Below are 26,645 nucleotides of genomic sequence, written 5' to 3'. Positions count from 1 at the left end.
CCACTCCCATAACCACCACCCCACCATTTTGCAGGTGCCACTGAAAAAACTCTACATAGACCATTTCCTCTCCTCTCTGCTCTCTTGGTTTGGCTTTATCAATTTGTCATGTCCCTCAAATACATGGTGTACTTTATGCTAGCATAGTTTGATCATTTTCTCATTCTGGCAAACTCACTATGGCAAAGTTATTTTAAATCATATCCATCAACTATTTCCTCACTTAATATCAATCATATTCTTTTTTCTCCTGGTTAGTCTCTCAAGCAGTCAGTCTCTGCTATTTTTAGTGTAATTAATTGACAGAAATTTACTAATTTATTTTGATCTAATTATGTGTGTGCTTAGATGCCTAAATACCTTTTTTTTTTAAATAGAAATTTGCTGGATGTCATCCTGCTAGTCAGGCTGATAAATAACAGGTACAAAAGAAGAATTGTTATACATGAAAATGCCCATGTCCCACAGTTCATCTCTTGTGAAGCTCATTCTATTTGCCCAGTGTTACAAAGTTTTTTTCTTTATTGAAACCAAAAATTACTTGGCTGTAGATCTTGGAACAAAAGTACATGTACAGAGAAACATAGTAACAAAAATAATTTTATGTCCTTTTTTTTTTTTTTTTTTACTGCCTTAAAATATTTTTTATGTATGGAAAGAATAATTCTAAAAGTTGTAAAATATGTTGATGTTATTTCTCCATTCTAAAACCTCTTCAGCATCAGTCACTGATGAACAAATATCTTTCTGACAGTTCTTGCCTGCATGATTTATACACAGATAGACATTATTCCATCATTCAAACCACTAATGAATGCTTTCAAGGCATTAGATTGAGGCAGACCCTGAAAATACCTCCTCAGTATGGGATTTGAATTTATTAGCTGTTACTTATCATTTTAAATATGATTTTCCAGTGATTTGCTTGTGCCCCCACTCACCCTGCCAGTTCATCAAAGTGTTTCCTACTGGGAGATTCTTTAAGGCAGGTTCAAAAGTTGAGATGGATGCATTTTCCCATTCACAAGAATGGGTGGGATATGCACTAAAAAACATTAAATTGGCTTGATAGGTATTAATCTTGGCTAATTTAGGCCCTCTGCTGCTTGTTATTTTTGAGGGGTTTTTTTACAAATAGGTTGAGTCTTTTTTGTAGAGTTGACTAAGGCTGACTTGTGCATGGTTCTGCAGCTTCCTCCTTCCCATTTCTTAAAAACAGGCACGTGCCCAGATTTTGGAATTTGCCAGTTGATGTTGCTGTAACCAGTGTGTTGGTACTCTGGAATTAAGCTTTTTTATGAGCTCAGTCTGAATATTTATCTAGATTTGTTTTTTCATTAATTCGTACCCTGTATTACTTGTATGGAAAATGCAAAATGCAAACAGGCTTTTTTGTGTGTCCCCTCTTAGTGTCTTTCCTGAGTACTTCTTATTTCTGTCTCTAGGATGCCTCTGGCTAAGGAAGTGGTTAAGGGTTGTTTGTTTTCTCATCTGTGTCTCAAGGTAGTGATACTCACTCTGTGTCTTGTTCTTTCTTTTCAAAGTTTCCAAATCAAATGAATGCTTCTGTTTATGAAGCTAGGTAGTAGATTGTGTAATTTGAAAAGATTAGGATTCTCCCAAAACTTTTGATATTTATGAGTAGAATAAGTATTAGTAGGGTTAATCTTAATCTGTTTTTCTTTTCTAAATGACAGTGGACTAAGGTCATCCAAGACGTTAGCTTGCACTTTAACTTTGGTATAGTAGGTAGCCTTTAAATTTTTAAGTTGTATATTCAACATACAGTATTTTCTGCTGCTAGTAAAGGTCTTGTAATAATACTGAATCAGCCATAGTGTGATATATGTTGTGTGACATTACCACTCCTAAGCCCTTACCCTTTACTGTTTTATCTACTTTTCATGAATTTAATGCCTCATATAAACCTGAAATCACCCTTTACTTAGACCTTGGCAAACAATGTTCTTTCATAAGGGCAAGGAGCAAATCAGTGTTTGGCTCAAAAACCTGACAAGTAATATAATTCTATAAGTGAAGATAACTAAAAAAAACTTATTTACCTAGAATGTCTTGTGTTTACAGATTAAAAGTTAAGGAGAGGGGGGAAAAAAAGGCCATGTACCACAAAACCCACTTGTGAAAAGAGCTACAGTTTTCTCCTGCCATTCACCTTACAGTTGTTCCAATAAAAGGGCCAGTGTGTTCTATAAGGAATGGTGGAGCTCCTTCCAAAAATAAAAGCTAGTTACAAAAGTTTAGAAGAAAAGATCTGAGAATTCCATGGATAAGAAAGGATGTAAAGCATTTCTCTTTAAGAGTTAATAGTATGTATTTTAGTTAAAGTTTCAGTAAGCTCCTGAGAATTTCCAGGTGAACTCCAGGGCTCTGGTGGGACTGAAGTGGCCTGTGCAGATGAGGGGACAAGTATGTAGGTAGAATCAATTTTATTAATGAAGAAGTGAATTAGATTTTTCAAAACAAGAAATACTTCTTTGATGAGTTTCTAAACTATTAGTTATATAAAACTATGTTTTCATCTAAAAAAATTTCTGGAGATTTCTGTAAAGAGGGTAGCTGTGACTCTTACAGTGGCAGTGCAATCAAAGAGAGGAAGATGAGTACTTTCTCAAAGTATCATGCAATAAAAAACCAATAATTGTGTTTAGTACATAAAACTGCTGGAAGTGTGCATTTAAAGTGTTTAAATTATTTTTTTATTTGTGTATATTAGAGGATGAGGTATATTTAATTACTTGTACGTCTGATCCCAAGAGCATAGCTTCTTTGTAAAGAGCTGGAAAAACTCACTCTTAATCTGGGTATTGAGGAATACAGTAGAGTCCAGGGTTACCCAATACTTCCTGAATCTACCTGAGGAAATAATAATCTAAGATGATCTGCTCTGTGGAAGGTAAAGGGGAGGAATGCCATCAGTCCATCAAAGGAAAAGGAGGCCCTGATAAATATGGTTATCAAAGGCACATTGCCACTCAGTTTCAGTTATGGAAGAAAAGCCTGAGCTTTTTGGGAGCAAGTCAAAGGCTGCAACTGATAGTAATTCTCCTTTTCTGTAGTCACATATTTATCCAAGTCAGTGTCCAAACCTGGTATTGCCCATCTATCACAACACCTGGATATATACTGCTGATTTGAAACTCAGATTTGTATGTTTCACAGGACCAGCAGAGAATACTTGACCTAAAAGATGTAGAATTTTGATGAGTTCTTGGGGTTGGAGGGTGGATTGTAGAATTTGTTTGTTTTAAGTTGGTCCTAGAAGTATATATCTATCTGTCTGGGTTTAGCACTACTGCTGAGAAACCTCTGACACAGACATTTCAGCCAACTTCCAGTGTATCTTCTTATGCAGTCCATATTTCACCAGTTTCTCTATAGGGGTGTTTCAGGAAGTGGTGAAAACACCATCCACTGCTTTCCTTTCATCCAATTGCCCAGTTACCTCATCACAGAAAGTTGTCTCAATGGTCAAGTAGAAGTTTTTCCCCTCCATAAATCCATGTTGGTGACTTTCAGTTTTAGCTTCTAGTAAATACATCTGACAGTGGTTTCTAGGACTGTTTGCTCCATCACCTTCTTGGGCATCAAGATGAGGCTGACCAGCCTGCAGTTTGCCAGACTGCCCTTGAAGGCAGGGCTGATGTTTGCTCACTTCCAGTCCTCAGGAACTTCTCTTGATCATCACCACAGTCTTTTTAATTAATCTTTTAATCTGAGTGGCCTTGAGCTCACATGGAGCAGCTTCCTTGTCTGTGTGTTCTTTACTCTCCCAGTCACACCTGTATCAGGATTTAGAGCACATCACAGTTCAGAGGTATATTTAGGCAGCTCTGGCTAAACAGTTTATAATATGCCAGGTACTTTACATATTTTAAGTAGAAAAAGGTGTGATTACACTTAAGGTGGTTCATAGTGCATAATGAAAGGGAGATCTCGTGCAGCTAAAAAGCATCTAGGTGGTAGTCTAAAATTTCAAAAAATGTTTAATTCACATTTTCTCATGCACGTTCTTTCTGTTGGAACATGGAGCTCTGGTATCTATAGTTTTGTTTTGCATAAATTTTACTTTATTTCATAAAATAATTTATATATTGCCATATTTTCTGTGTTTCAGACTTGCCACCTGCTCCTTCTACATCAAGGACAACAGGCTTGTCAGAATCTTCTGTGAGGGAGCGAGTCAGAGAGAAACTAAAAGCAGTAAGGGTGAGAATCCTTCAGAAGTTCTATTTGGTTGACTTTAGTCTTACAAGTACCACCTACTTCATTTTGCTTGCTTAGTGCTATGTGAATCTGAATTGGGATATCTGCTTTTTTATTTCTGATGCTGAAAAAAGAATTGCTTCATCAGTACAATTATTTTCCAGTGTACGTCTGTTTGGGTTTTTTTGGTAATAATATAAAAGTTACCATGCTTTATAATTCAAATTATACAGTCATTACAAGATCCTCCTGGCTTTTTGTCAAAAATTCCTTGCACTATTTTGAAATCAATGCATTTCTTTGTAAGCTTACTGTGCAGTTTAATAAGGGGCATTAACATCTAGGTCTGTGAAATCACTTAAGCTGCTTATATAGTTAAGATTCTGTGCATAACACAAACGTGCATAAGTTGTTGCATTCCTGGGAATTATTGTAGCTTTTGTTCTGCTATATTTCTGTTACAGCTAAGCTACTTTTTTTTTTGTTTGTTTAGTCAAAAACAGACACTAATTTATTGCAAAGACCAAGGCGTTTAAAAAGCCTCAGAGAAAGGAAAACAGAAGTCAAACTGGATAAACTGGTAAGAAGATGCATTAAGTCTTGCTATTCTGTTAATTAAAAAGTGAGAAGTCAGCCTACGTGTAGTCTTGAAGATCAATTTCATGTATTTTAGTGAGATCAAAATTATAGTGTTGTAGGAATTACTAACCAGGAAAGAGCCTTCCTGATTGTTGCTTTTAATGTACATGTTTAACAATAATTATTTGCTTTCATTATGGTATAGCCATAATTTGAAACTTCTGTCATTTACAGGCTGTTTCTTAAGCTGCTTTGAATTATTTAAAAGTTACTGTAGCAGAACCACTGTACCATAGCTCTATGTAAATTTGCACAGTGTAATTTTCAAAGGCTGGATATTAACTTTATGTCATTGTACTGTAATGGATTACCTTGCTACTACTTTAATATAAAGTTTTGGGTTTTTTTAGTATAAGCATGTTCTTTGTTAGAAAGTTAATTTTGTATTAAAACCCAGGTTATGCCTGCACAGAGCTTGCATCCAGATATTTCCAGAATTCACAAAGAGATTGGTTGCCTGTAGAAAATGAGCCTCAAAGAACATGTCTGCCCAGGAAATAACAGCAGGTTGCTCTAAGAGTTTCTGTGGAATTCCAAACAGTATGAATTAGCCTGACTAAATTGGTTTTCTAGAGTAAAATTACCTATTCATTTAGGTTGTGGGGAGGCTTTTGGCAGTGTTTTAATATCAGTGAAAGTAATTGTTATAGTTTTCCATTATGCAATATTATTTTTAAGTGTTTGTTTTAGGAAAACCTGGAAGTTATGCCCTTAATAAGGTTGTTTACTGATTTTCTATAAGGTATACCTGAAACCTTCCATGTGTTGATTCAGTTTCCTCTGCTTATTTGCACACATAGGAATTATTGCTTTGTTGTTAAAGAAGTGGCAATCAGGTTGCCAGGCTCTTAGATTTTCTTTTTGCTGTAATTATTTTGAAGTTTAGATTGAATAGATGCAAACTTGAGAAATGCCTGAGCTCAGACCACAAGGAGGAAAAGCAGATGGGGATGTCTGATGTGTGTATTTTGTCAGGGCCTGAAGAAAATCACTTAAAAGCACTTAAGTGAGTTTGTTGAAGTAACCTCAGGAGCTGTGTAGGGACAGATGAGGATTCAGAAAACTGGAAATGGATAATAACCACACTACTCTCCTCCCTTGAAACAGCAGAGGAGTATCAACCAGGGAGTTCTGGAGCTTCTTTGAGAGAACAAATCAAGCCTGTTCAATCACAGAAGCAATGGACACAATTTTTTTGAGTAATACCAAATAGTTTTTTCCTGATAGCAGCAGAGGCTGTATGAGAAGCTGGCCTCAGCTCCTTGGTTCCCATCCCTGGCCAGCAGTGTCTGTCAGCACCACCCTTGCTGCTGCTGCTGCTGCTGCTGGCCTTGTGCTCTCTGTCAGTGTTTGAAAATAGGGAGATTTCTCTTTTCTCCCCCTTGTGGAGATGAGGATGTGGGTGGTTGTGTTGGGGAGTGGAGAAACAATGGTCTCATCAGCAGTGAAGTAAATGAACGTGTATGCAATCAACCATTTCCTGATCCTCTACAGGAGAAAGAAATTAAGTGATAAATAGATATACCCTTTTAAAATAAGCACAAAATCAGTATAATTGTTACCACAGTGACTGTGTTTCTTTTTTGTTAACTTTTTGTTATAAAGTATCTAACATTCTGCTATTCATCTTTTCTTTTATGAATCAGTAAATGTATGTTCTAAATTATGTATATATTTTTATGCAGTGTGAGAATGATAAATTCAGGGCTATGCAAGAGAATGAATCCCACTTACCATCCAAAATAAAGTTTTGTGATAATGTCAAAAGCCTGAAGCAAAAGTCAGCAGTAATATCAATTCGTTCATGTCAGTAATTAATTTCATTTAAACTTTATGTGGTTAAGCAAATCTGTTTGAAGAAGCAGAAGTGATGTGGTCTTAAGCAGTTAATGGAGTTTTACTTTGTTTAAAATTTACAAACAATATATGCCAACTATTGAAGTATAGAAAGGGAACCTTCCTCCCCCCCCACCAAAAAAAAAAAAAAAAAAAAAATCAGGGAAGGCCTTCTGGAGACAATTGCTGGATCTTGGTGTTTTCTTCTGCTTAAATAATTTTCACTGGATGCCACCAACTGGCAGAGAAGTTTATGGATTAATAGAATAATATTAGCCACAAAATGGTACTATTAATTCTTCTACTAGAGGATTCATCCAAGCAATGAAGACACCTGAGTCATTCAGAAGCAAAATGCCATTAGAAATTTCTCTTAACCTGGGTATTTGCATTATGGAATTTAAACTTTTACATTTCTCGTTGAGAGATTTTTTTATATTTAAAGCAATAAACTTGTTAAAAGTGATCCAGATAATTTTTTTAAATGAAATTTTGCAAGAAATGTTTAATGAAATAATAGTATATCAATGGAGAAAGCTTCATGTATCATTTAAAAATTTCAGTCACTTTCATTGGTTGGGTGAGTTCTCTTTGAGATAAAATAATTACTATCCTGTAACAAGTGTCTGTATGTGCTGTTGCTCCTGTTATTAATGGAATTATATCTTTACTCACCCTAAATCTCTAAAATGTCATGTTAAAGTATCTTTGCCTTCTTTCCTTAGATCCAGAATGATTTTCCTTCTGCTGAAGAAGCATACAATTTTTTCACCTTCAATTTTGATCCTGAACCAGAGAATATAAAGGCTGAAGCCAGGAAAAGAAATGAAGAAGAGGAGGCAGAAGAAGGATGTGTAGAAGCCCATGAGGATGAACAAGTGGAGGATAAAACAGTATGAGCTATAGAATAAATATTCATGTTTTTATTTAGACTTCTAATACAAAATGACAACTTTTTTTCCTAAAATAACCTGAAAGTATGTTTTCTAAAGATACCAGTTCCATGAAATAGATGAACTAACATGTTTGCATTTGAAACTATAGGATGAAGATGAACACCTGGTTAAAGATGATGATTTATTCATTGTAGGACAGACAGATGAAGATTTTATAGTAATGAAACCTGCTGAATGTGAAAGCTACTCTGAGCAGCTGAAAAAGGAAAAAGATTTTCTCTTCATTCCCAGCATGCTAAGAGGTGTGAAGATCGTGTTTACCTCGTTTGTTCCTGCCTTTTTCACATCATGACACCCTTATCTGCTGAAAAATCTTGTACCAGACTGTCTCTGGCAGCAGAGTGATATTTAATTGTGATTCTCTGCTCATCCAGTCTGAAAAAATCTGACAAATGGATTAACTGGGAACATGCACACCTCAGCAGGTCACCAGCTGGTGCTAGCAAGTGAACTCAGGGCACATCAGCTTAGTGCTGTCTAAATGCAAGGTGGCTGGCTCCTCTCCACACAGGTAGCTACTAAGAGTGGTTTATGTACTGTACATTAGAACTTAACACTGTTTCCTCACTGTGCCACATCTGCACTTTTTTCCATGTAGTAAGTTTGTCAAGGCTCATGTAAGGAATGTAAGGATTTTTGTGATTCAAGGAGCCTTTTTCCCAAAATCTAATTTTCTGAGTTGAAATAGTAAACAATGGTTGTGTCTTTGACCTTTTTCCCTTCTTCCCATAGAACTGCAAAGTCCTAAAAAATTGCTGTGTAGTATTACTTGCTATTAATATTTGAAATAAAAGAAACAAATGAGTCCCTGGGTAGTCTGTAGCAGAATGGCAGCTGCACACCTTTCAGTGTGATGTCAGAATAATTGACACTGGTTGCCTCAGTTTTTTCATGTCTTATAACTTATTTCTGACTGCTTCCTGTGTGGTCCACTGTGTTCTGGTTTAAGGGATAACTTCTATTGTAACCCTCACTACAGCCTCTCCCTGTTTTGAGATTGCTCCTTTAAAAATCCTGAGCCCACACACACCAGTGAAATAATCCTACAGGCAGGCTTGAAAGAATTCTACCTGCTGTTATTGGGCTGACTTTTTATGCATGTTCTGTATTTTAACAAGAGTAGCTTGAGCAAGCTACTAATTTTAGTTCAGATTAATTTTAGTTTCCCTTTATCTTGGAAAGGCTTAGAAATTCTTGTCTAGTCACTTGTTTCTGCTAAAGGGGTTTTACACTGTTGGTCAAGCAACCATTAAACCTGAACTCCACTAAGGTATTGTAAATATTTTTTGTTGGGGGGGTGTTTAAATATCTGTTTAGAAGACTTGTGCCACTTTTATGATGGATTTTTGTCAATCTGTCCTGATTAAGAAAAGGACCTTTTTTTGGTTATATCTCTTCTGATTTTTTCCTAATTAGGAAAAATATCTCTAACAGCATGCTTAATATGCAGTGCTATTCACTTTAGGAGTGGCATAGCCTCTTGGAGAACTAATAAACTAAAAATGCACTTACAAGATATTTTACATGCTTTTCTGTTTAATTTCTCATTAGTGCCTGCTTCTGAGAAGATACCTGGAAACATGCAGCCCAGGTACCTTGAGGATGAGGGTATTTACACAGGAGAAAGGCCATTTGTATCACAGTCTAACCAAAATATTTTAGAAAACAGAATACTCAGACAGGAGCGAGTAAGTCTTAGCTGTCCTTTTAAAAACCTTTGATTAATCACTATTTTGTTATAGTTCAGTAAATAGATGGTCATGGTAATGATGGGTGTTTCATCTTCATCTTTAGCAGAATCAGACATCAGGAAATGTGGATTTTTGTGGGAGTGTGTTTTAGCATATCCCAGTAGTCGGCACTAGACTGGGTCTTAGAAAAATGTTTTGTTTTCCTGGCTCTGCCAGCAGCCTGCTGAGGAACAAATCATTTCACTTGTCTGTGCCAGAGTTTAGTTGTCCCTACAGTAAATCAGGGATTAATTTATAAATCAGGGATTTATAAATAAATCAGGTTTTTTATAAAGTGCTGTGAGAGCTAGTGGTGTTCATAAAGACTTGTGCAAGAGCTGGGCACTGTTGTTATTATTTACTGTAAGATAATAACAAAAGTAGTAGTATGTGATGGATGCTTTCTGTGTCCTCTGAAGATAAAACTATTAATTAACTATTAAAACTTGTACAAATTCACTGGTTGGACTGTAAGAGTAATTAAGTATTAGTCTAGATTGGTCTAGGCACCAATAATTTCTAGTCCTGTTTTCTTCCATAATTGCTTTTCATGAGAATTATAATTTTGCAAGTTATTTCTATATAAAATAAGAAACATTGTAAAATGATGTTTTTATTTGAAGGGGAAAGAGTGGTTTGGTGACGATGGCAAAATCTTGGCATTGCCCAATCCAATTAAGCAGTCTCCTACTAGGCCTCCAATATTCTCACTGGAAGAAGGCATTGCACCAGAACTTGAGACTGTGTATACAAAGGTAGGCACATTGCATACATGTGGTTCCTCTCACCCACTGTCCCACTTCATCTGCACCAGAAAGCCTGCTCAGCTGAAGGGTTTTGTGCTAAGAACCATGAGTACTGACTGCTTTTTGAGGTTCTGCAGTTGGTCCTTATATGTGCTTTACTTTTTCAAATATATTCCAAGTATTTATTAAACTATATATTATCTATTATTAAACTATATATTATCTTTCTGTAATTCATTGTCATGTATATATTATTTCTCTGCCAAAATAACACAAAAGGGTGAAAATTTTAGCTGGTAGTACTGGTTAAAACAATAAAGTGACAGTCCATGGCAAACTGCTTCAAGACTGAGTCACAAAGGTCTCTGAGAGGATGTTCTCATGCCAAAGTTGGATGCTTTCTATGTTACTGTGTCTGTAAAGCTGCTTGTGGTAGAAGCTGGAAGACAGACTTGGTGATCAGGACAAGAGGTGCTCTCTGTAGCTTGGGAGAGAAATAATTGAAGAGCATGTGCATGATGTTTGTTTTACAGTGATGAAATTCCTCCAAAATAAGTGGTTTGCTCATGTAGAAAGCAAATAATTTTAAGTAATGCTGCATCAGTTCATGTCTTTTGTGTTTTTTCCCTCAACCACAAGATACCTACCCTGTCAAACAGCAGTTGCAGTGTGTGCAGTCAGTACAAATCAAATGAAGTTTCAATTAAAACCATTCAGCAAGCTTTAACTGCTGTGCTTGTTAGCACTCTATTACCCCCTTGGAAAAACTGTGACTTTTTAGAGTTTGAAGTGGATTGTTCCTTTGGGACACACAAGTGTTTCTGGCTCCTGCTGTTGATAGAGATTTGAGTGTTGCTAGTTACAAATACACAATTCTCAGGATCCATCAGTAACACAGATCTGTGCAGGATGTTTCTGCATATGGGAAGAAATTGCTGCTTAGATCCTAGTAAAGATAGGCCAAGAGAGCTTATGTTTTAAGAACACCATGTTTATAGGGGTAGTGACATGTAAATACCCATATCACTGTTGGAAGTAAGACATTAGGGCCCTTATGGGCAGAAAAATAGTCAAAGGGTAAGGAATTCAAAGCTGTTCTTTTAATTCCAGATTATGTCATTAAACATCTTGATGAGAAGCTCGGTGAGGAAGTGTAAGGTGGATTGAAGTGTTTTGTGCCCATTTATACCAGCCCTGTAAAAGAGCTACATAACAGCTGGAGTTCCCTCTCAATCCCCCTTTTACCAGTTCTTATGTAGTGTTCATTGCAGCTCCTTCATAGCTAAAAACTTCATCTTTTTTGGTACCAGGATATTTTGGATTAATCTCTCCTGAAGAGTTGTAGGAGGGGAGCAGCAGCAGCAGGCAGGAAGCACTACAACTCTTCCAGTTTCAGTACCCTGAGGATACAAGCCATGGTGGCCCTTCAGTTGCAGTGTGTTGAAGCAGACTCCCTTAAGTTTTGTTGCTGAAAGGTTTCTTTAGGCTTTTTTGGTATGAATTTTCCTGGTTCTAGAATGGGGAAGCAAGGAATTTATTTTCTCCTCTGCACAGTCCAAATGGTCTACAAGGAAAGCTGCTCTCTGAAAGCTGGACTCTTTCTTTCTGAGCTCAGCTCTAAGAGGAAATAAAGTGACAATAAACCAACAGGTAAAAAGAGACCTATCAGAGACTTTTCTCCAGTTCTTTGTCATTGTCTTATCTGCCTGCACTGCAGGTTTTGCTGAGCAGTGGACTTCTTATTTCAGCCTCATATGGGCTATCAAAATTCTGTTGTGTAAAATACCTGTGGTGGCTTTATGCCACCCACTTGTCAGTAAAACAAAGATTGTATTGCAGAAGCCTTTTCGTTTAAGATTTAGTAGTTAAATGCAGGCAGTGCTAAACAAGTTATTTTCAATCACAAAATCTCTTTACTAGATAGTTTTGTCAGGGCTTTTAAATCCATTTCTTTCTTTTTTATTTTCTTTGCAGGCAATAAAAACGACAGTGGCCAACCAGTATCTTGTTGGACCTGGAGAGTCTCAGGGGCCATTTCAGTTGGATATGGATATTTCTGGACTGATATTCACCCATCATCCCTGTTTTAGCCGTGAGCATGTGCTAGCAGCTAAACTGGCTCAGTTATATGATCAGTATTTAGCAAGAAAACAGAAGAATCTTACTGAACTTCTCACAGGCAAGGTATTTCTGTTGTTTCATCATAGCTTACTGAGATGATGATGTGACAGTTTAAAGTATTAGCTAATTACTAAAGTAATTAGTATTACTTCAGAGTAATTCTAGTTATATGTAACAAATAGGGGTTTGTCAGTATATAAAAAAAACTAAGTATTTCACTTAGGTTGCTATGTGTTGAGTGCTGAACTACACTTTTTTAGCATAATGGACTTTTTTCATCTATTTAAAATTAACTCTGCACAGGTTCTGAGGTAAAGGGAATATAATTGTTAGGATACAATAACATTTACATAGTGCTCCTTACAGTACCCAAAATACTTCCAGTGGATGACAGATAAGACTTTACAGAATTCTGTACAGCAGATGTGACAGGCAGACAGCAGAGGGTTATGTTTGAGGCTGGAGGGAAATAAGTGAAATTTAGTTTGTTGTCCATTAAGAGTAAAAAGAGAAAGAGAGTTTAATTTCACCAGATCCTCAAAAATAATTGACCCATATCCAGGTCTATATCTGTGACAGATGCTGTGTTTTAAGTGCATACTTAAAACTTTGTCACATTCTTGTGACATAGCAAAACTCTTGGCTGAACACAGACTTTTCTTTTTCTGGTTCAGTTTCTGACTTGCTGGATGACCTTGGCTGGGCTCCTTACCCTCTGCATCCCATCCCTCTTCCTCCAGCTGTACACTGGAAGTCATGGGAGTGGTTTAACAGGTGTAAATTTGTACATGAACATTTGACATTAATCTGTTCCCATCAGAGTGCACAGGAGTATTTTTAAAGCACTTTAAAAGGCTGTTGAAATCTGAAAGGATAACAACTCTTTAGAAACGTGGAGTAAATATTGTGATACAGCATAACTCTGTGTAGTAGGACTGCCCTGTTAAAAATTAGTTTGATTATGAAGTACACATTAATTCAGATTTTCAGAGATTAAAGGTGGTGAGGATTCTTTATGCTAAAGGGATATTATAAGGGAAAAAATAATCATATGCAAGGTCATTTTTATATCAATGTAATGAGGGCCAGTAGGTGCTAAACAGATACTTCTGACTTTTTGTAGAAATCATTAGGTTTTAGTTCAAATATTTCATACAGTGTCTCAAAAGAATTCTTTGGTATACTTTAGTCTGTCTTTATTTTGGAAGGATTTGCTTTAGTTTTCCATGAAACAGTGAAATAAGACATTTGGGTTCTCCATCCCTGCATTCTGTGCAACTATGTGTAGGGGGGATTTACTGAGTGTTGCCCACAATACTTTGCCAGTATTGTAGGCAACTACATAACATATTTTTCATGACCAGATTTTAACAATTAGGTATTTTAATCACCATTCTGCTACTGACAGGCAGTTTTAAAACATGTCTCCTCTAACACTCATTATTTCATGGCCAGATTGTTGCAGACAGATTGTTCTTAAGCCTGAAGAAATATTCCTCCCTTTTCACCTCCCTCCCCATTGTGCCCCAGTGGACTTTTCTGTATCCACTTCTGATGCTCTTTGTAGCTTAAAATATATCACCTTGCAGTCCTCATTTTGGCAAGCTAAAGAAAATACATTTTCTATCTCATTTAGTAAACCATTCAGTCTGCCCCAGATGATACCAGTAGCTTTCCATGGGTGCAGTTATTTTTTTTTTTTTTTTTTAATACCATCGAGTTTCATTTTGTGTTTTCAGCTCTATGCTTCCTGCATACATTTTTCTCTCCATTTTGATAGACCTGTGTACAAGTATCTGCTCCCTGGTTTGTGATTTCTTTGCTTCTACTTTGGATGTGGTTGCTTTTGTCTCCTGCAGTGCTGTGAGCCATTCTGGTTTCACATTCAATAATATCCTTCAGGAGATCTAGAGGAACATAAATACCTAAAATTTTAGTTCCTATCCTCCTGGTATTCCTTACTTTTTGCTCTTCTGTTCTTTACATTCTCTTCTCAGCCATCTATATTTTTGCATTATTCTGAACTAGGTGCTCATTTTCCACATTATTTTATTATTTGATGCCTGCCTTGCCTCTTGGCTTGGCTGTATGGCTTCTAAAATGCATTTCAGCTGTACCATTGTTCCCAGTTCTGTCTTGTCCTTAGAACCTTCTCTCTTCTTCCAGTGGTCACATGCAATGTGTTATGTTTAAATGTTGCAAAGTGCTCAGCTTCTGTGAGGCACTTATCAAATCCACAATCCACTCATTGATTTTATAGGGTTACCTCTAGTGGCCCTTTATAATCCCCAAAAAACGTTTTATAGAAGGTTGTTTTTTTTGCAGACTCACTTCCCCCACTTCCACTCCCTTCTCAGCTCTCAGAATGATCCCTAGATCATTTTTTCCCCCTTGCTTAGCTCTGTCACAGTGACCAAAATCAGTAAATCTCCCTCAGATATCCAGAGATCCTAATTAGAATTTCATCTTGAAGACTTAGCACCTTACAGACATGGCAAACCCCTGTAAATCCAGACTCAAAACAGTCCAGAGCTTTCTGGTATTTAGTAAATAGCACTGTCATGTCAAGGTGCATTAATTACTGTTAATTGTGGGTTGTTTTTTTTAGCTGCATGCTTTGAGGAATGCTGTACAATGCAGCACAGAGGGTGGTGGTGCTGGTGCTCCCAGTCCTGTGGCACAACAGAGGATACCTGAATACAAAATTGAGATCAGGTAGGTATGAATTCATTAAATCATTGCTTTTTAAAACTGTTTTCCTTTTGTCCTTGTCTTGCTGGTACAGCATGTGAGTCATGTTACTTAAATTCTGCTGTAAATTTAGAAGAATTGTGAGGGCTTAAGACTGCTTCAGATGAAAAAATAACATGAAGAAAATGTTATGCTGTTTCAGCAGCTTAGGCTGAAATCTTCATTCAAAAGTGGTTTAATTTGTTTACCTTTTAGTACTTAGTAACTATTTGCTGGTGTGGTTTGCCCAATTAAAATGGAGCTGCATGAAGCTCTCATAATGCAAGTGACAATTTTTTGAATAGACAAAAGCCCTTTTTTTTCATTTTCCTCATTACACAACTGTTCTTGATTCACTTCCCATTCTTAGGTATTTTGGCTGTGTTTTTGCCAGTGGGTTAGTCTAAGTAAAAATGGTAGAATTCTGTTTTACAAGATTACAGTTATTGTTCTTGGACAGTAACTAAGTAGTAAAAATATATTACAGGTCTGGGGTTGGTAGTGAGAGTATTATTTTTGACAGATGGACAGTGTTGAGCTGTAAGTGTAATCAATATGGTTAAAAATTAAGTTATTTTGGAGATCTATGCCAGACAGCCTTTAACTGGTAGATACTTAATAAAAATCTGAAAGTTTTTCACAACCTGAAAGTAAGCAATAATTTATTAATTCATATAAGCAGAAGTTTAGGCTGATGTAATGGGTCACATGATAATACAATAATTTAAAAATTTTTATTTTAATAATAATTCTCCTTTCAGCCTTGAAGTCCACATCTGCTTACACTTACACATCCACTTGTTACTCTTAAATTTGGGAATTGCTTCTGCAGATTTTTCATCCTTCAAGTACCTTGTTTTATAAATTGGGGTCTGTCCAGGACATGTATAAGTGTATAGTGTGTTATTTTATACTGAAGGACAAAGTCTACCTTACATTGAAAAGAAAAATCAGCTTTTCTTAACATTTTCTTAACAAATCTGGTAGGGACGTAGGAGCAGGTGGTGTGCAGTTACCTTCCAGTACCTTGGAGACAGGAACTGTCACCCTGGAAAGCACAAGAAGTGAAATTAAATGGTTCACTGTGGGAAGGATCTACTTGGATTTTGGCACCAGTGCTGAGCCTTTTTTGATAGTTAATTTTAATTAATAGAAGGCAGAATGTTTCTTCTGGATATCTTGAAGTGTTTTTTTAGGTCTTTAGTGCTTTAGTTTAGTGTCACACTTAAGAATCAAGAGAAACTGAGCTGAAATCAGGGAGATCAGTGTTGCATGAGTAATGTGAGATGATCTGAGTTGGGATTATCCTAGGGCTTTTCATATCTTTAATTCTTTTTGGCTACAGCTCTGTGTTGGAAGTTATGACACATATGATGCTCAGATGGCCCTAGGAATTTTTACTGTCATGGTGTTTAATACTAACTTGGTAAAAACATCTGACCTGCCTTTTCTCTTTTTAGCATTGCACTTCCCTGATGGCTCATGCAGCACACTTATGAGAAATTACAGATGTGAAGAGAGTGTAGCATGGAAAATTACATACTTGTTTCCTCCACCCCTCAGTAATGTAACTGGTGTGTCCTCTTTGCTGCCTGAAGACCAGAGCTGTAGTTTCCCCATCTGTTTGAGGAAGAAATGTCATCTGAATGCAGAAAACTTGGGCAAATAAAAATCATGGGTTTTTTATTAGACATTATTTATTAGACAATTGGTTATTATTTATTAGTACTGGAACCAGTCCGTGCTTGTGCTGCATAGACATTTACATCAGAAGTGTGTGTTGGTGATTACAGGTGCTGTGAATAGCTCTTTTACAAAGAGATTCAAGGGTAAAAATGTGAAATACCAATTCTGAGGCAAAAAAAAAAGCCCTGTTAATTCTGTGTTAAGACTCTTCTAGGGCTATCAAAGGGCTTACATTACTTCATACATTACTTCATCCCTGCAACTGCTTTTTATTGGAGCTAGAAGCATGTTAGGTTTAAAACATAATTTATAATGTCTGATTGTGATGAGAATTACTTCATAGCAGTGTAGTTTCCTGGGCTGTTGTTTACATGAATTGGCTTTACAATGTTTATAATGATGTACAGCTGTAACAAACATTTCAGGAAACTGAGATCTCTTGAGAATGAACTGTAATTGCAGTCAGATTGTCCAAAATGCAGAGTACAGAAGGAAATCAAATCCTGCCATCTTCAACTCTGGGTTTTGTGCTCCTTGGATTTAAACCACTGCATCCATCATTGAAATTGAAACCCACAGCCTTGGCTTTCAGTATTGCAAGTTTTCATTGTATTATTTCACTGAGTTACAGAATTCTGATTGATCTTGTATATCTGGGTATATATTTCTAGGCAAACCAGAAGACTTCGTGATGCTGAACAAGAAAAAGACAGAATGTTGCTTAAGACCATTATAAAAGTTTGGAAACAAATGAAATCCCTCCGTGACTTTCAGAAGTTTACTAACACACCCCTGAAGCTCTATTTGAGGAAGTATGTTTTGATAACACTTTTTGTACTTCAGTTCCAGCAGTAGTTTTCTTCATGTTAGTCAATTTGGGGATTCATTCTGATATGAAGTGTGATTTTGAGTAGTGTCTGGCACTGGTTGAGCCTGACACTGCTCTTTTTAAATTTGGGGAGGAAAGAAGATTAAAAGAATGAGTAACAGATGGGAATTTCTACAGACTAATGAGTAAAGGCAAAGTAATTGTCTTCATTCTGGATGGTATCTGCTTTCAACTTTTAAACTAAGCAAGAATTTTTAAATGTAGCATGCTTTTGAAACAATGAAATTAATTCATGTAGAAGTACATTTCTGTTATGTATTATAGAGTTAATTGTAGCTCTTATGTTAATTTATGCAACATGTTGATAACTCCTGTTTTGAAGGGAAGAGGTTGATCAGAAATCAGATGAAAAAGCATATGAAGCAGAAATTCAGGCTGAGATAAGTGAATTACTAGAAGAATGTATGGAAGAATATGAGAAGAAAATGGAAGAGTATGAGACTGAGCTACAGGAGTGGAAATCCTGGAAAAAGACTCAGGTTTGTTTAAATTATTCAGTTTTCCCCCCCTAAAATAGTACTAATATGTTCAAAATTTGTGCTTCTAATACAGGAAAAAGCCTCTTACAGGTAGTTATTAAGACATTTGGTAATGTATTTGGGTATATTCTGCCTACTTAGAATTTGATAGTAAATTTAGAATTAAATTTAAAAAATTATGTTTTTGTGGAACGTTGTCTTCCTGCTATTGTTTTTCAGCACTTCAACAATTTTTTCATTAAAAGTAATGAGAAGTCAGCTACTAGCCATAATCTTCAAGAAACAGGTGTATTTTGTAAGTTGGTACTGTAAGTTGGTTGGGAAGGTAAATAAATGTTTTGTTTGAAGCACTTTGTGTTTTTGAAACACATGAATGGAATGGCATTGCTGAATCCTGAAGTAATACTACAGAAGGAGAGAAATCCTATTTTATGTGTGGTGATTTTGAAATTATACAGTCATTTCTCATGCATGTTTATCACTTCTGAATGAAGAGACCAAGAGGAAAAAAGTCTGTTGTTTGAAAGAAGTTCAGAAAGAGTGTTATTTTTATACACAGAGATCTAAGAAGAAGAAGAAGAAAAAAGACATTCATGAAGAAGAATCAGTAGAAAATGGTGACTTTGAAGAACGTGTAAAACCCATCCCACCCAAAATGGTCAATAACCTGGAAATTGAGCAGCAGGTTAGAGAAAAAGCTGACAACTGCAGAAGGAAACCTGGAGAGCCTGCTGTAATTCCTGAGCTGGTCCTGTCAGGAAGCATAACCCCAACTGAGCTCTGCCCTCGGTAAGATAGATGTTATCCTAAGAACTATTTCATTCATTATTTTCTGCTGTTATTAATTGATTGGACAGTTTTAGAGACCTGTGCTCACCATTCTGCTCAGCCTAGTGATAAAACTTCTGCTTCTGAAGCTGATAAAATTTATTTTTGTTTTCAGTTCATACACAACCCTGTACTAACTGGGCTTGGAGAATGCGTGTCCACACATTCCCTTTAAACCTTCTGCTGTTCAGTGTTCCATGAGCATCTTCATGGAAGAGTGGTGAATGTAAAGAAGTTCTTTTCAGTGTAAAGTCTGTTCCACTGTCACTAGCTAGTTCTTTACATCAGATCTGAGCTATAATCAACAAAAGGAAAATATAAAGAACTTGTGCAGTAAACCAGAGATTTCACTGTGGGTAAATTGAATAGATTTACTTGTTTGTGTTCCTTTCTGCATTTATACATTCAGCATACATCTAGCAGATCATGGTCATTTAAGACCAGCTGTGTTTCATACTTATTCAGCAAGTAACCTCATCAAGGAATATTTCTTGGCCATTCTACTCCCAATGACTGAAAACTTCAAAATCTTAACTCAGTTTGACCTGGAGGAGTAGAATGGAATTAACAATTGTCAAATAATGGTCTTAAAGTCACTCCTGTGTAGTGACATTTTTAGAAGAACACCAGCTTTAATTAGGTGATTTCTCTTTTCCCTGTAGGATTCAGATTCCCATTAAAAATAACCAAATCATAAAAATGTTATTAAAAATTGTAAATGGCTCATTTGACATCTCTGCAGAGGAGAAGTTTTGAGACGAGAAGATGTGAAGAAACGCTCAGTGTATATAAAAGTCCTTTTCAACTCCAAAGAAGTATCAAGGACTGTTACCCGACCAATAAGCTCAGATTTCAGAGTTCACTTTGGACAGATTTTCAATTTACAGATATTCAACCTGCCAGAGAGTTTGAAACTACAGGTAAAGATTTATCTAGTAACTTTTATCTTTTATCTCACACTACCATTTTCAAAAGTTAGTATAAAATGTAATTACTCCTGTAATGCTTTTATTTTGCTCTATGGTAGTGTTGTAAAGATGGCAAAACCTTTGAAAGACCCTTCCTAAATGATCGATCTAACACCCTGCCTTACTCCTCCAGTCACAATGTGTCAACTTTGCTGCTACATTTTTGGTGCTTCTGCTTTATATAGGTGTGTGATGCATATAAAATTACTATTGGCTGCTTGGGGGAAATCAAATAATTGGAACGTGGTTAAATATGTTAGTGAAGCAGACTCTTAGTTTTAGAAAAAGTTATTTATGTTGCAGATAAGCTTGCCAAAAAAAAAAAAAAAAAGATTTCTGCAAGGAGATAAGAAAAATATTAATTGCTGGTCATGTCCATAACTAGCTTTGACTTCATCAATAGTACAGTTAAGTCAAATCACCACCACCACTCCCATTCAAGTATGAATTAATGAATGAATTACATGAACTTCAGAGCCAATTTGATACTTTTATGAGGAACACAGTCAGGATCCTACTCCTGTTAGATGACTTATATGTTAGGTAACTTACCACTGGCAGTTCAGGGGAGGATTTAATATCCCTTGCCTATTTCCTTTATGCAAGGCACAAATTGAAAGGGTAAGGGAATACCATTTTCTTGGGTTAAAAACATCTGAATGGAGAAATCACTCACATCACTCTGAGCCTGCAATTGGCCAGGAAAGAGAGAAGTAGCCTGCAGTACTGCCAGAAACAGGACTGTGCCTCACCCTTCTCTTTTGTGGTAAGGTAGAATTAGGGAGGCAGAATCCCTCTGGAATCTTCACATGATGCCAGTGACTGTCACAAGTGGTCAAAGATTGTACCATAATGTTCTCTAAAGCCTGGAGCTTGTCATGCTATTTCTATGTGCCTTAGAAATGTGAGGAGGATATACTTTTAAAAAGAATTCAGACCAAGTTTTCTGCTGGTAGCTGAAATGTCTGCTGATTGGAGAAGTATTGGAAAAGTAACCAAACCAAAAGTAACCATTTACTTTCCAAAATATTGGAAATTAACTATACACTTTTCTTAAATGAATTATTTCATGGTTAAATCATAGCAAAAGCTTTTCCCTGATTTCCCCTTCAATGTTTTTTCAACTTCTCATGAATATATGTGTAATTTTTTATGATGTCTTGTCACCATGGTTTTTTTTCTAGATCTATGAAACAACAGGTATGAGCAGTAACACCTTGCTGGCTGAAGTGTTCATACCTGTTCCTGAGACTACAGTTCTGACAGGCAGTGCCCCTATGGAAGAAATAGAGTTCAGCAGCAACCAACGGGTGATGTTGGACCATGAAGGAGTTGGGAGTGGTAGGAAATCTCAGGTTTTTTTTCAGTTCAGTGTTTCTTGTTTTGCTGAAACCATGTGGCAGAACCAGGCTGGCCTAAGTTTCAGAGTGAACCCTGTTCAGTGTTTCCAGCTTCTGTAACTGAATCTTACAAAATAGCCACGATTTTTAAAGTTTGCTGTGGAATTTTTGTATCTTGCTAGTTTTAATAATAAAAATGTGTGTTTATTATTTAACTTGTGGTATTAGTGGAGCTCTACTATCTGTAGAAGTAGCTTGGGTTGGTTTTTTTTTTTTTAGTATTGAATTAATTAGTCCTCTGATACTGCAGAGTAAACAGATGGTGTTAATCAGTATAGCCCCAGTGATTTTGATGGCTTAAACCACTGAAGAACTAACTGGCTGTATAGGTTTATATGTAGAGTAATTATTTTTCTTCCTATTTGCTTTGTTGACATCCTGCAATACATTCTATCTGTGGAACTTTAAAAAGCTAAAACAAGGAAGAGATGGGAAAAGGGAAACAAGAATAATATGTAGTAGTATATGGAACTTTCAAGTTTATAGAAAAAATTTAAACAGCATTATGAGATAATTGGCATAAATTTGCCATGTATGAAATAAAAATCAAGCTAGAGCAGAAGAATAGATTAAAAGGTGTGAAAGAAACAAATGTGCTAAAAAACCATCAAAATAAATGTGTGTGTGATTGTCATTGAGCATGGTGCCTGCATGTACAGTTGTGTATCACAAAGCTTCAGGACTGATTTTTCAGTCATGCAGGATTTCTCAGAGTTTCTCTTTCATTAATAACAGTACACTGAATCAGAAAACTAACAGAAATATTAAACAGTGTGCATCTGGGAAGGGAAGAAAAGCCTTTGGCATAGCTTTCAAGGCATAGCTTTCCCTTCCAACCCAAGTGGCAAAGCCTTTCTGTAGGTGGAATGGAATCTTTCACTCCTGTAAAGCAGTCCTTCCCCACAGCAGGCAGCAGAATCAAACTGTGTCATATTTTCCTCTTTACATAAAGCTATCTGACTACTGGTTTTCAGGAAGTATTTTTAAAAATTTTCAGTCATTTTTGAATGCTTAAGTAAGCTACTTTGTGGGGTTTTTTTTTCCCTTGATAGGTGTGTCCTTTTCGTTTGAAGCTGATGGTAGCAACAAAATGACTTTAATGACCTCTGGGAAAGTATCCAATAGTGTTTCTTGGGCAGTTGGAGAAAAAGGAATCCCATTAATTCCTCCAGTATCTCAGCAAAACACAGGCATTCCAAGGTAATGGGATATGAATTCTCAGTAGTTCATGAAAAAATTATTCCAGTAGTATTAAAAAAAAAAAAAAAAAAAAAAAAAAAAAAGAAAAAAGTTTTCATAATCAAGAATTCTCTTGATTTTTTTCCTTAAGTTCAGATATTTTACTTTGTGCTGTAACCCCTTGCAGACATCCTAGGATAGATACTTTGTTGGTGAGCAGATTTTAGTTGGAAATTTTACCTTTTAGTGTATTATTTATAGACAATATTAAAGATACACTCGAGCTGATTATTTCATTTTTATGGTTTTCTAATAGAAAGTGCACATATTGTTGTCCTGTAATAGTTTTGTTAAGACCAGGAACTCCAGCTCTTACTTATCCAAAGTGCATTTGTGGGGGCTATTGGGACACAAGCTTTACATGCCTTTTCTGTAATAAATGATAAAAAATACACTGTAAAAGCAGTAGAAGTTAGTCTGGGGTCTTGACACTGTCAGTGAAATAATGAGTGGAAAATTCTTATTTCAATGCAAGATAATACTCTTTCATGGGTCTTCTCCACAGAAGTCTGTAGACCTGGAGAAATAAGTATATTATTCCATTCACAACAATGGAATTTGCCTTGTGTCTGCAAGTTGAATATTTCAAACTATTTGTCCAAGGGTTTTTTGCTTTTATATGAACCCAGTGAAGTGAAGGAAATGGTACATAAAATCTGATTTTTGTAAGGTCCTCAGGTAACTTTATTGTAAAGCCTGAAGGGTTTTCCCATACTCAGAACACTGAGCAAGTACCTCCTCCAGCTGATGAGACTGGGTCAGATTTATATTTGTTTAGAGGCTGGATGTAGGTATCCAAGTCACCCTGTTCCTATTTTTGACTCAGGCTGCTGCCATCAGAGTAAGTTGCTGATCAGCATTTAAGTAACCTCCTGGCTTAAATGTGACCAGAATAGCATGAGACTAAAATATAAGGATGCATTGCCAAATCTAACTTTAAACTCAGGAGACTAATCACTCTAGTAAATGGAAAAATGGTGGGAAGTTAGCTGTAAAACACTCTTCTTTGAATCACCCTCTAGAGATGAACAGCCCTCTGTGACTTTGCTTTATCAGCTGTGAAAGTTGGGGTGAAAATTTTCAAGCCTAAAGTTGTTTTTTGGTGCCCATTAGCTGTGATTCAGTGTGCATTTGTTAAGGACTGGTGCCTAAAGATGAAACCTTGATCAAGTAACTGCTGGATGTTTGGCTGACTCTAACCAAGCAGAAGAAAGGTCCTGAAGTTCTTAAAGCTTTCTTGAAAATACTCAGATAAGTAGAGAACTGGGACTCAAATTAGCACTTAGAGAGAGAGAAGGGGCAAATCCACCTTATGTGGTATTTGGCTAATAACTTCTGGTGTATTGGGTTTTCCTGGCAAGGTTTTGGGGCTTCAGGGGTGGTTCTTGTGAGAACCTGAAGCCTGTCCAGCAAGTCAGTGTACAAATGGCCTCCAGAATACCTGTCAAGCTCCCTTGCCTACTGTGAATACAAAAAGTGAACAAGAGCATCCAAAGGAGGAGTGGATCAGGGATTTGTAGTGTCAGGGAGGACCAAAAGCAGGGCTGCATGGCAAGGGAGAAGGCTGCAAGGGTGTCCCTGCACAGACAGTGCCCTTGCCAGCCTACAGCCCTAGGGGAGCTGCACAGGACAGGCAGAGCAGGGTGCTGGCAGCAGTCCCAGACATGGCCAGGGGAGAAATTGGGCCCCAGAGTCTGTCCAGATAGAGAAAGGAAGGGGGTGGAGACCCAGGCTACAGTGCTGGTCTGAGAGAGCCATCCAGGAGACAGCTAAAATACAGGATTTAAGACAGCACAAGCAAGGACTGTACATCTGTGTCCTTTTCAGGATGGATTGTCAATACTTTAAAGTTAACTTTCATGCTGTGAGGCAATTTATTATCTTGCTTCCTGCTAGTCAGCAGCATGGAGTAGTGTAAGGGTATCATAAACATATCAGTAAGAATCTTCTTACCTTGTACAAAAATTCTTTCCACCAGTTCCTCTGTGTTTCCCCCTTTCCTTTGTAATTCATCATGCCCTCAGTTGCACAGCTGTAACTAAGAACTGTGTAGTGGAGTTTACTACTCAGGTTGTGGGGAGCTTTTTGTTTTATTTGGTTTTTTCCTAAGATTGCTTAAAATGCTCTTAAAATAATGATAAATCATATGTGGCTTAGGTATAAGTTCTGTCAATCCTGTCTTTTTAGTGCTTTAAAAAATATTGATGCCATTGCATCCATTGGCACATCAGGCTTAACTGACATGAAGAAACTAGCTAAGTGGGCAGCAGAAGCAAAAATTGATCCAAATGACCCCAACAATGCAGCTCTGATGCAGCTGATCATGGTAAGTAGCTTTCTCAGAGCTGTAGGACTGCTGAAGCTGTGAAATGTACCTGTACCCTTTCAGGAAATCTACATGTATGCCAGGAATGTAGTAGCATTTGCATTTAAGAAGCAAAATGTCTACTAAAAATATGATTTATTAATCCATCTAGTAGTAGGTTAATGATTTAATAATGAGTGTGATTTATTAATCCCTTCATTAGTATTCTAGTGGTGAAAAATAGGTGTAATGGAATATACAAACTGATTAATTTATAACTTAAAAAATTACAGAATGAGTTTATTTCCTTAAAGTGCAAGGGTATTCCCAGAGTACATGTATGGCATTAGAGATTGCTCACTGGTGACAAATGCAGGAAGAGAAGTTGGTATGGTAGAAGTTGGCACTTTTCTAAAAATCAAACTGAGGAGCTGTTTACATAACTGAAGATGTATAAGTGAATCCTCTTTTCAGTTTTTCCACTCTTTAATGTTTTGTTAATGTTACAAAGAATTAGAATTGTGTTGTATTCTTAAATGTTATAATCTCAAATACATTGTTAATGAAAACCTACCTTAAAACACTGAGTGTTTCAGTTTGTTTGATCCATCTCAGCTGCTTTTGCTTAAAATCAACATTCTTGCAAAATATATGTAAGAGTTACAAAAGTTACAGACTTACCATTTTGCATGGAGAGATTAATTTTTTTTTTTTTTTTTACTTTAATTTAGGTTGCCACAAGCGGAGAGGCACAGGTTCCTGATTTCTTCAGATTGGAACAATTGCAGAAAGAATTCAATTTTGTTTCTGATGAGGAATTTAATAAATCAAAGAGATTCCGACTCTTGCAGCTCAGAAATGGGGAAGTGGCAGAGTTCAGAAACTACAAGCAAGTCCCCTTATATGAACGAGAAATCAGTGAGAAAATATTCCAGGTAGAATTTTATTTTATTATTTTATTTTATTTTATTTTTCTCTTTTTTGTTCTAATGCTAATGTTATTTGACTTGTCATGTCTGTTGGACCCTTAAAGAATGCACAGCTATCCCGATGAGTAAAACGTGATCATTTTATTCCTTCCATCATTTCCATGTAATTTTAGTCTTATTAAGATAACTTCTTTCCAAGGCAATATTTCTACAACTATATTGTGGAAAGAAAAAAACCCAAACCACTCCAGTTGCTGTAGACACCATGTTTTGAGGTACTTCTTTCTTTTTTAGAAGTAAGAGACTTCTTTTTTAAAAGGTATTTTCAAATGAAGAAAGGTAATGGAAAGATAATTCAGGCTCAGGTTATTAACTTTTGAGCCCTCTCTGTGGAGACTGCTGGAAGCAATGACTCTAATGAGAATTAAAACCTTCTTATGTTTTACTACAGCCTACGCTGCAGTTTTTTCTGGTTTAGTATATTGTTCCAATTAGCTTGCCCTGTCCTTGCCTGTTAATTACCTTAATGAAATGCAATGTGTGCATTTTTTATTTCAGTCACACTTCAGTTATTTTTAATCTCAACTCTACTCTTAGTGTTAAGTCACACATCCTCCTGTTCTTTAGCAGTTCATGTGGCTAAGGAGCATTTTAGTGTATTTATTCCTTAGCAGGACCAGTATCACATCAGATTCCTGCAACAACTCTTTTATCCCTATCTTTTATCCCAAGTTCTTACATGAACTTGTTTGAAAAAAAAATACTTCTATATCTTTTGGTTTAGATCTTTTCTCAAATGTATGTATTAATTCAATCATGTCTAACTGTTTTAAAACCCATACTTTTCCTTTTTAGATTTTAGATAAGTTTTGTATCTTCTGGTTAAAAAAATGCCACATCATGGATATGCATTTCTAATCCAGTTACTGCACAGATTAAC

At 36.4% G+C, this 26,645-nt stretch overlaps 1 protein-coding gene across 2 annotated transcripts in view; it reads left to right on the top strand.

Annotated features, from left to right (window-relative positions):
• The window catches only part of CC2D2A (coiled-coil and C2 domain containing 2A), a 52,154-nt gene that overhangs the window by 4,953 nt on the left and 20,556 nt on the right, over positions 1-26,645 (top strand). For both annotated transcript variants that reach the window (XR_011725852.1, XM_071743921.1), the window contains exons 5-20: positions 4,136-4,227; positions 4,718-4,804; positions 7,425-7,592; positions 7,744-7,897; positions 9,207-9,343; positions 10,009-10,140; positions 12,106-12,315; positions 14,861-14,967; positions 17,340-17,480; positions 17,880-18,036; positions 18,596-18,825; positions 19,607-19,784; positions 21,017-21,173; positions 22,285-22,432; positions 24,659-24,797; positions 25,508-25,711. Coding sequence is in view for 1 of the 2 variants with exons in the window: in XM_071743921.1 (XP_071600022.1) it covers positions 4,136-4,227; positions 4,718-4,804; positions 7,425-7,592; positions 7,744-7,897; positions 9,207-9,343; positions 10,009-10,140; positions 12,106-12,315; positions 14,861-14,967; positions 17,340-17,480; positions 17,880-18,036; positions 18,596-18,825; positions 19,607-19,784; positions 21,017-21,173; positions 22,285-22,432; positions 24,659-24,797; positions 25,508-25,711 (2,441 nt within the window). In the remaining variant the exon portion in view is untranslated. The remainder of the gene's footprint in view (positions 1-4,135; positions 4,228-4,717; positions 4,805-7,424; positions 7,593-7,743; positions 7,898-9,206; positions 9,344-10,008; positions 10,141-12,105; positions 12,316-14,860; positions 14,968-17,339; positions 17,481-17,879; positions 18,037-18,595; positions 18,826-19,606; positions 19,785-21,016; positions 21,174-22,284; positions 22,433-24,658; positions 24,798-25,507; positions 25,712-26,645) is intronic.

The sequence above is a fragment of the Heliangelus exortis genome, chromosome 4 (assembly GCF_036169615.1).
Source record: "Heliangelus exortis chromosome 4, bHelExo1.hap1, whole genome shotgun sequence".
Lineage (NCBI taxonomy): Eukaryota > Metazoa > Chordata > Aves > Apodiformes > Trochilidae > Heliangelus > Heliangelus exortis.
The sequence above is the reverse complement of the archived record's forward strand: the minus strand, read 5'-3'. Positions and strand labels throughout refer to the sequence as shown.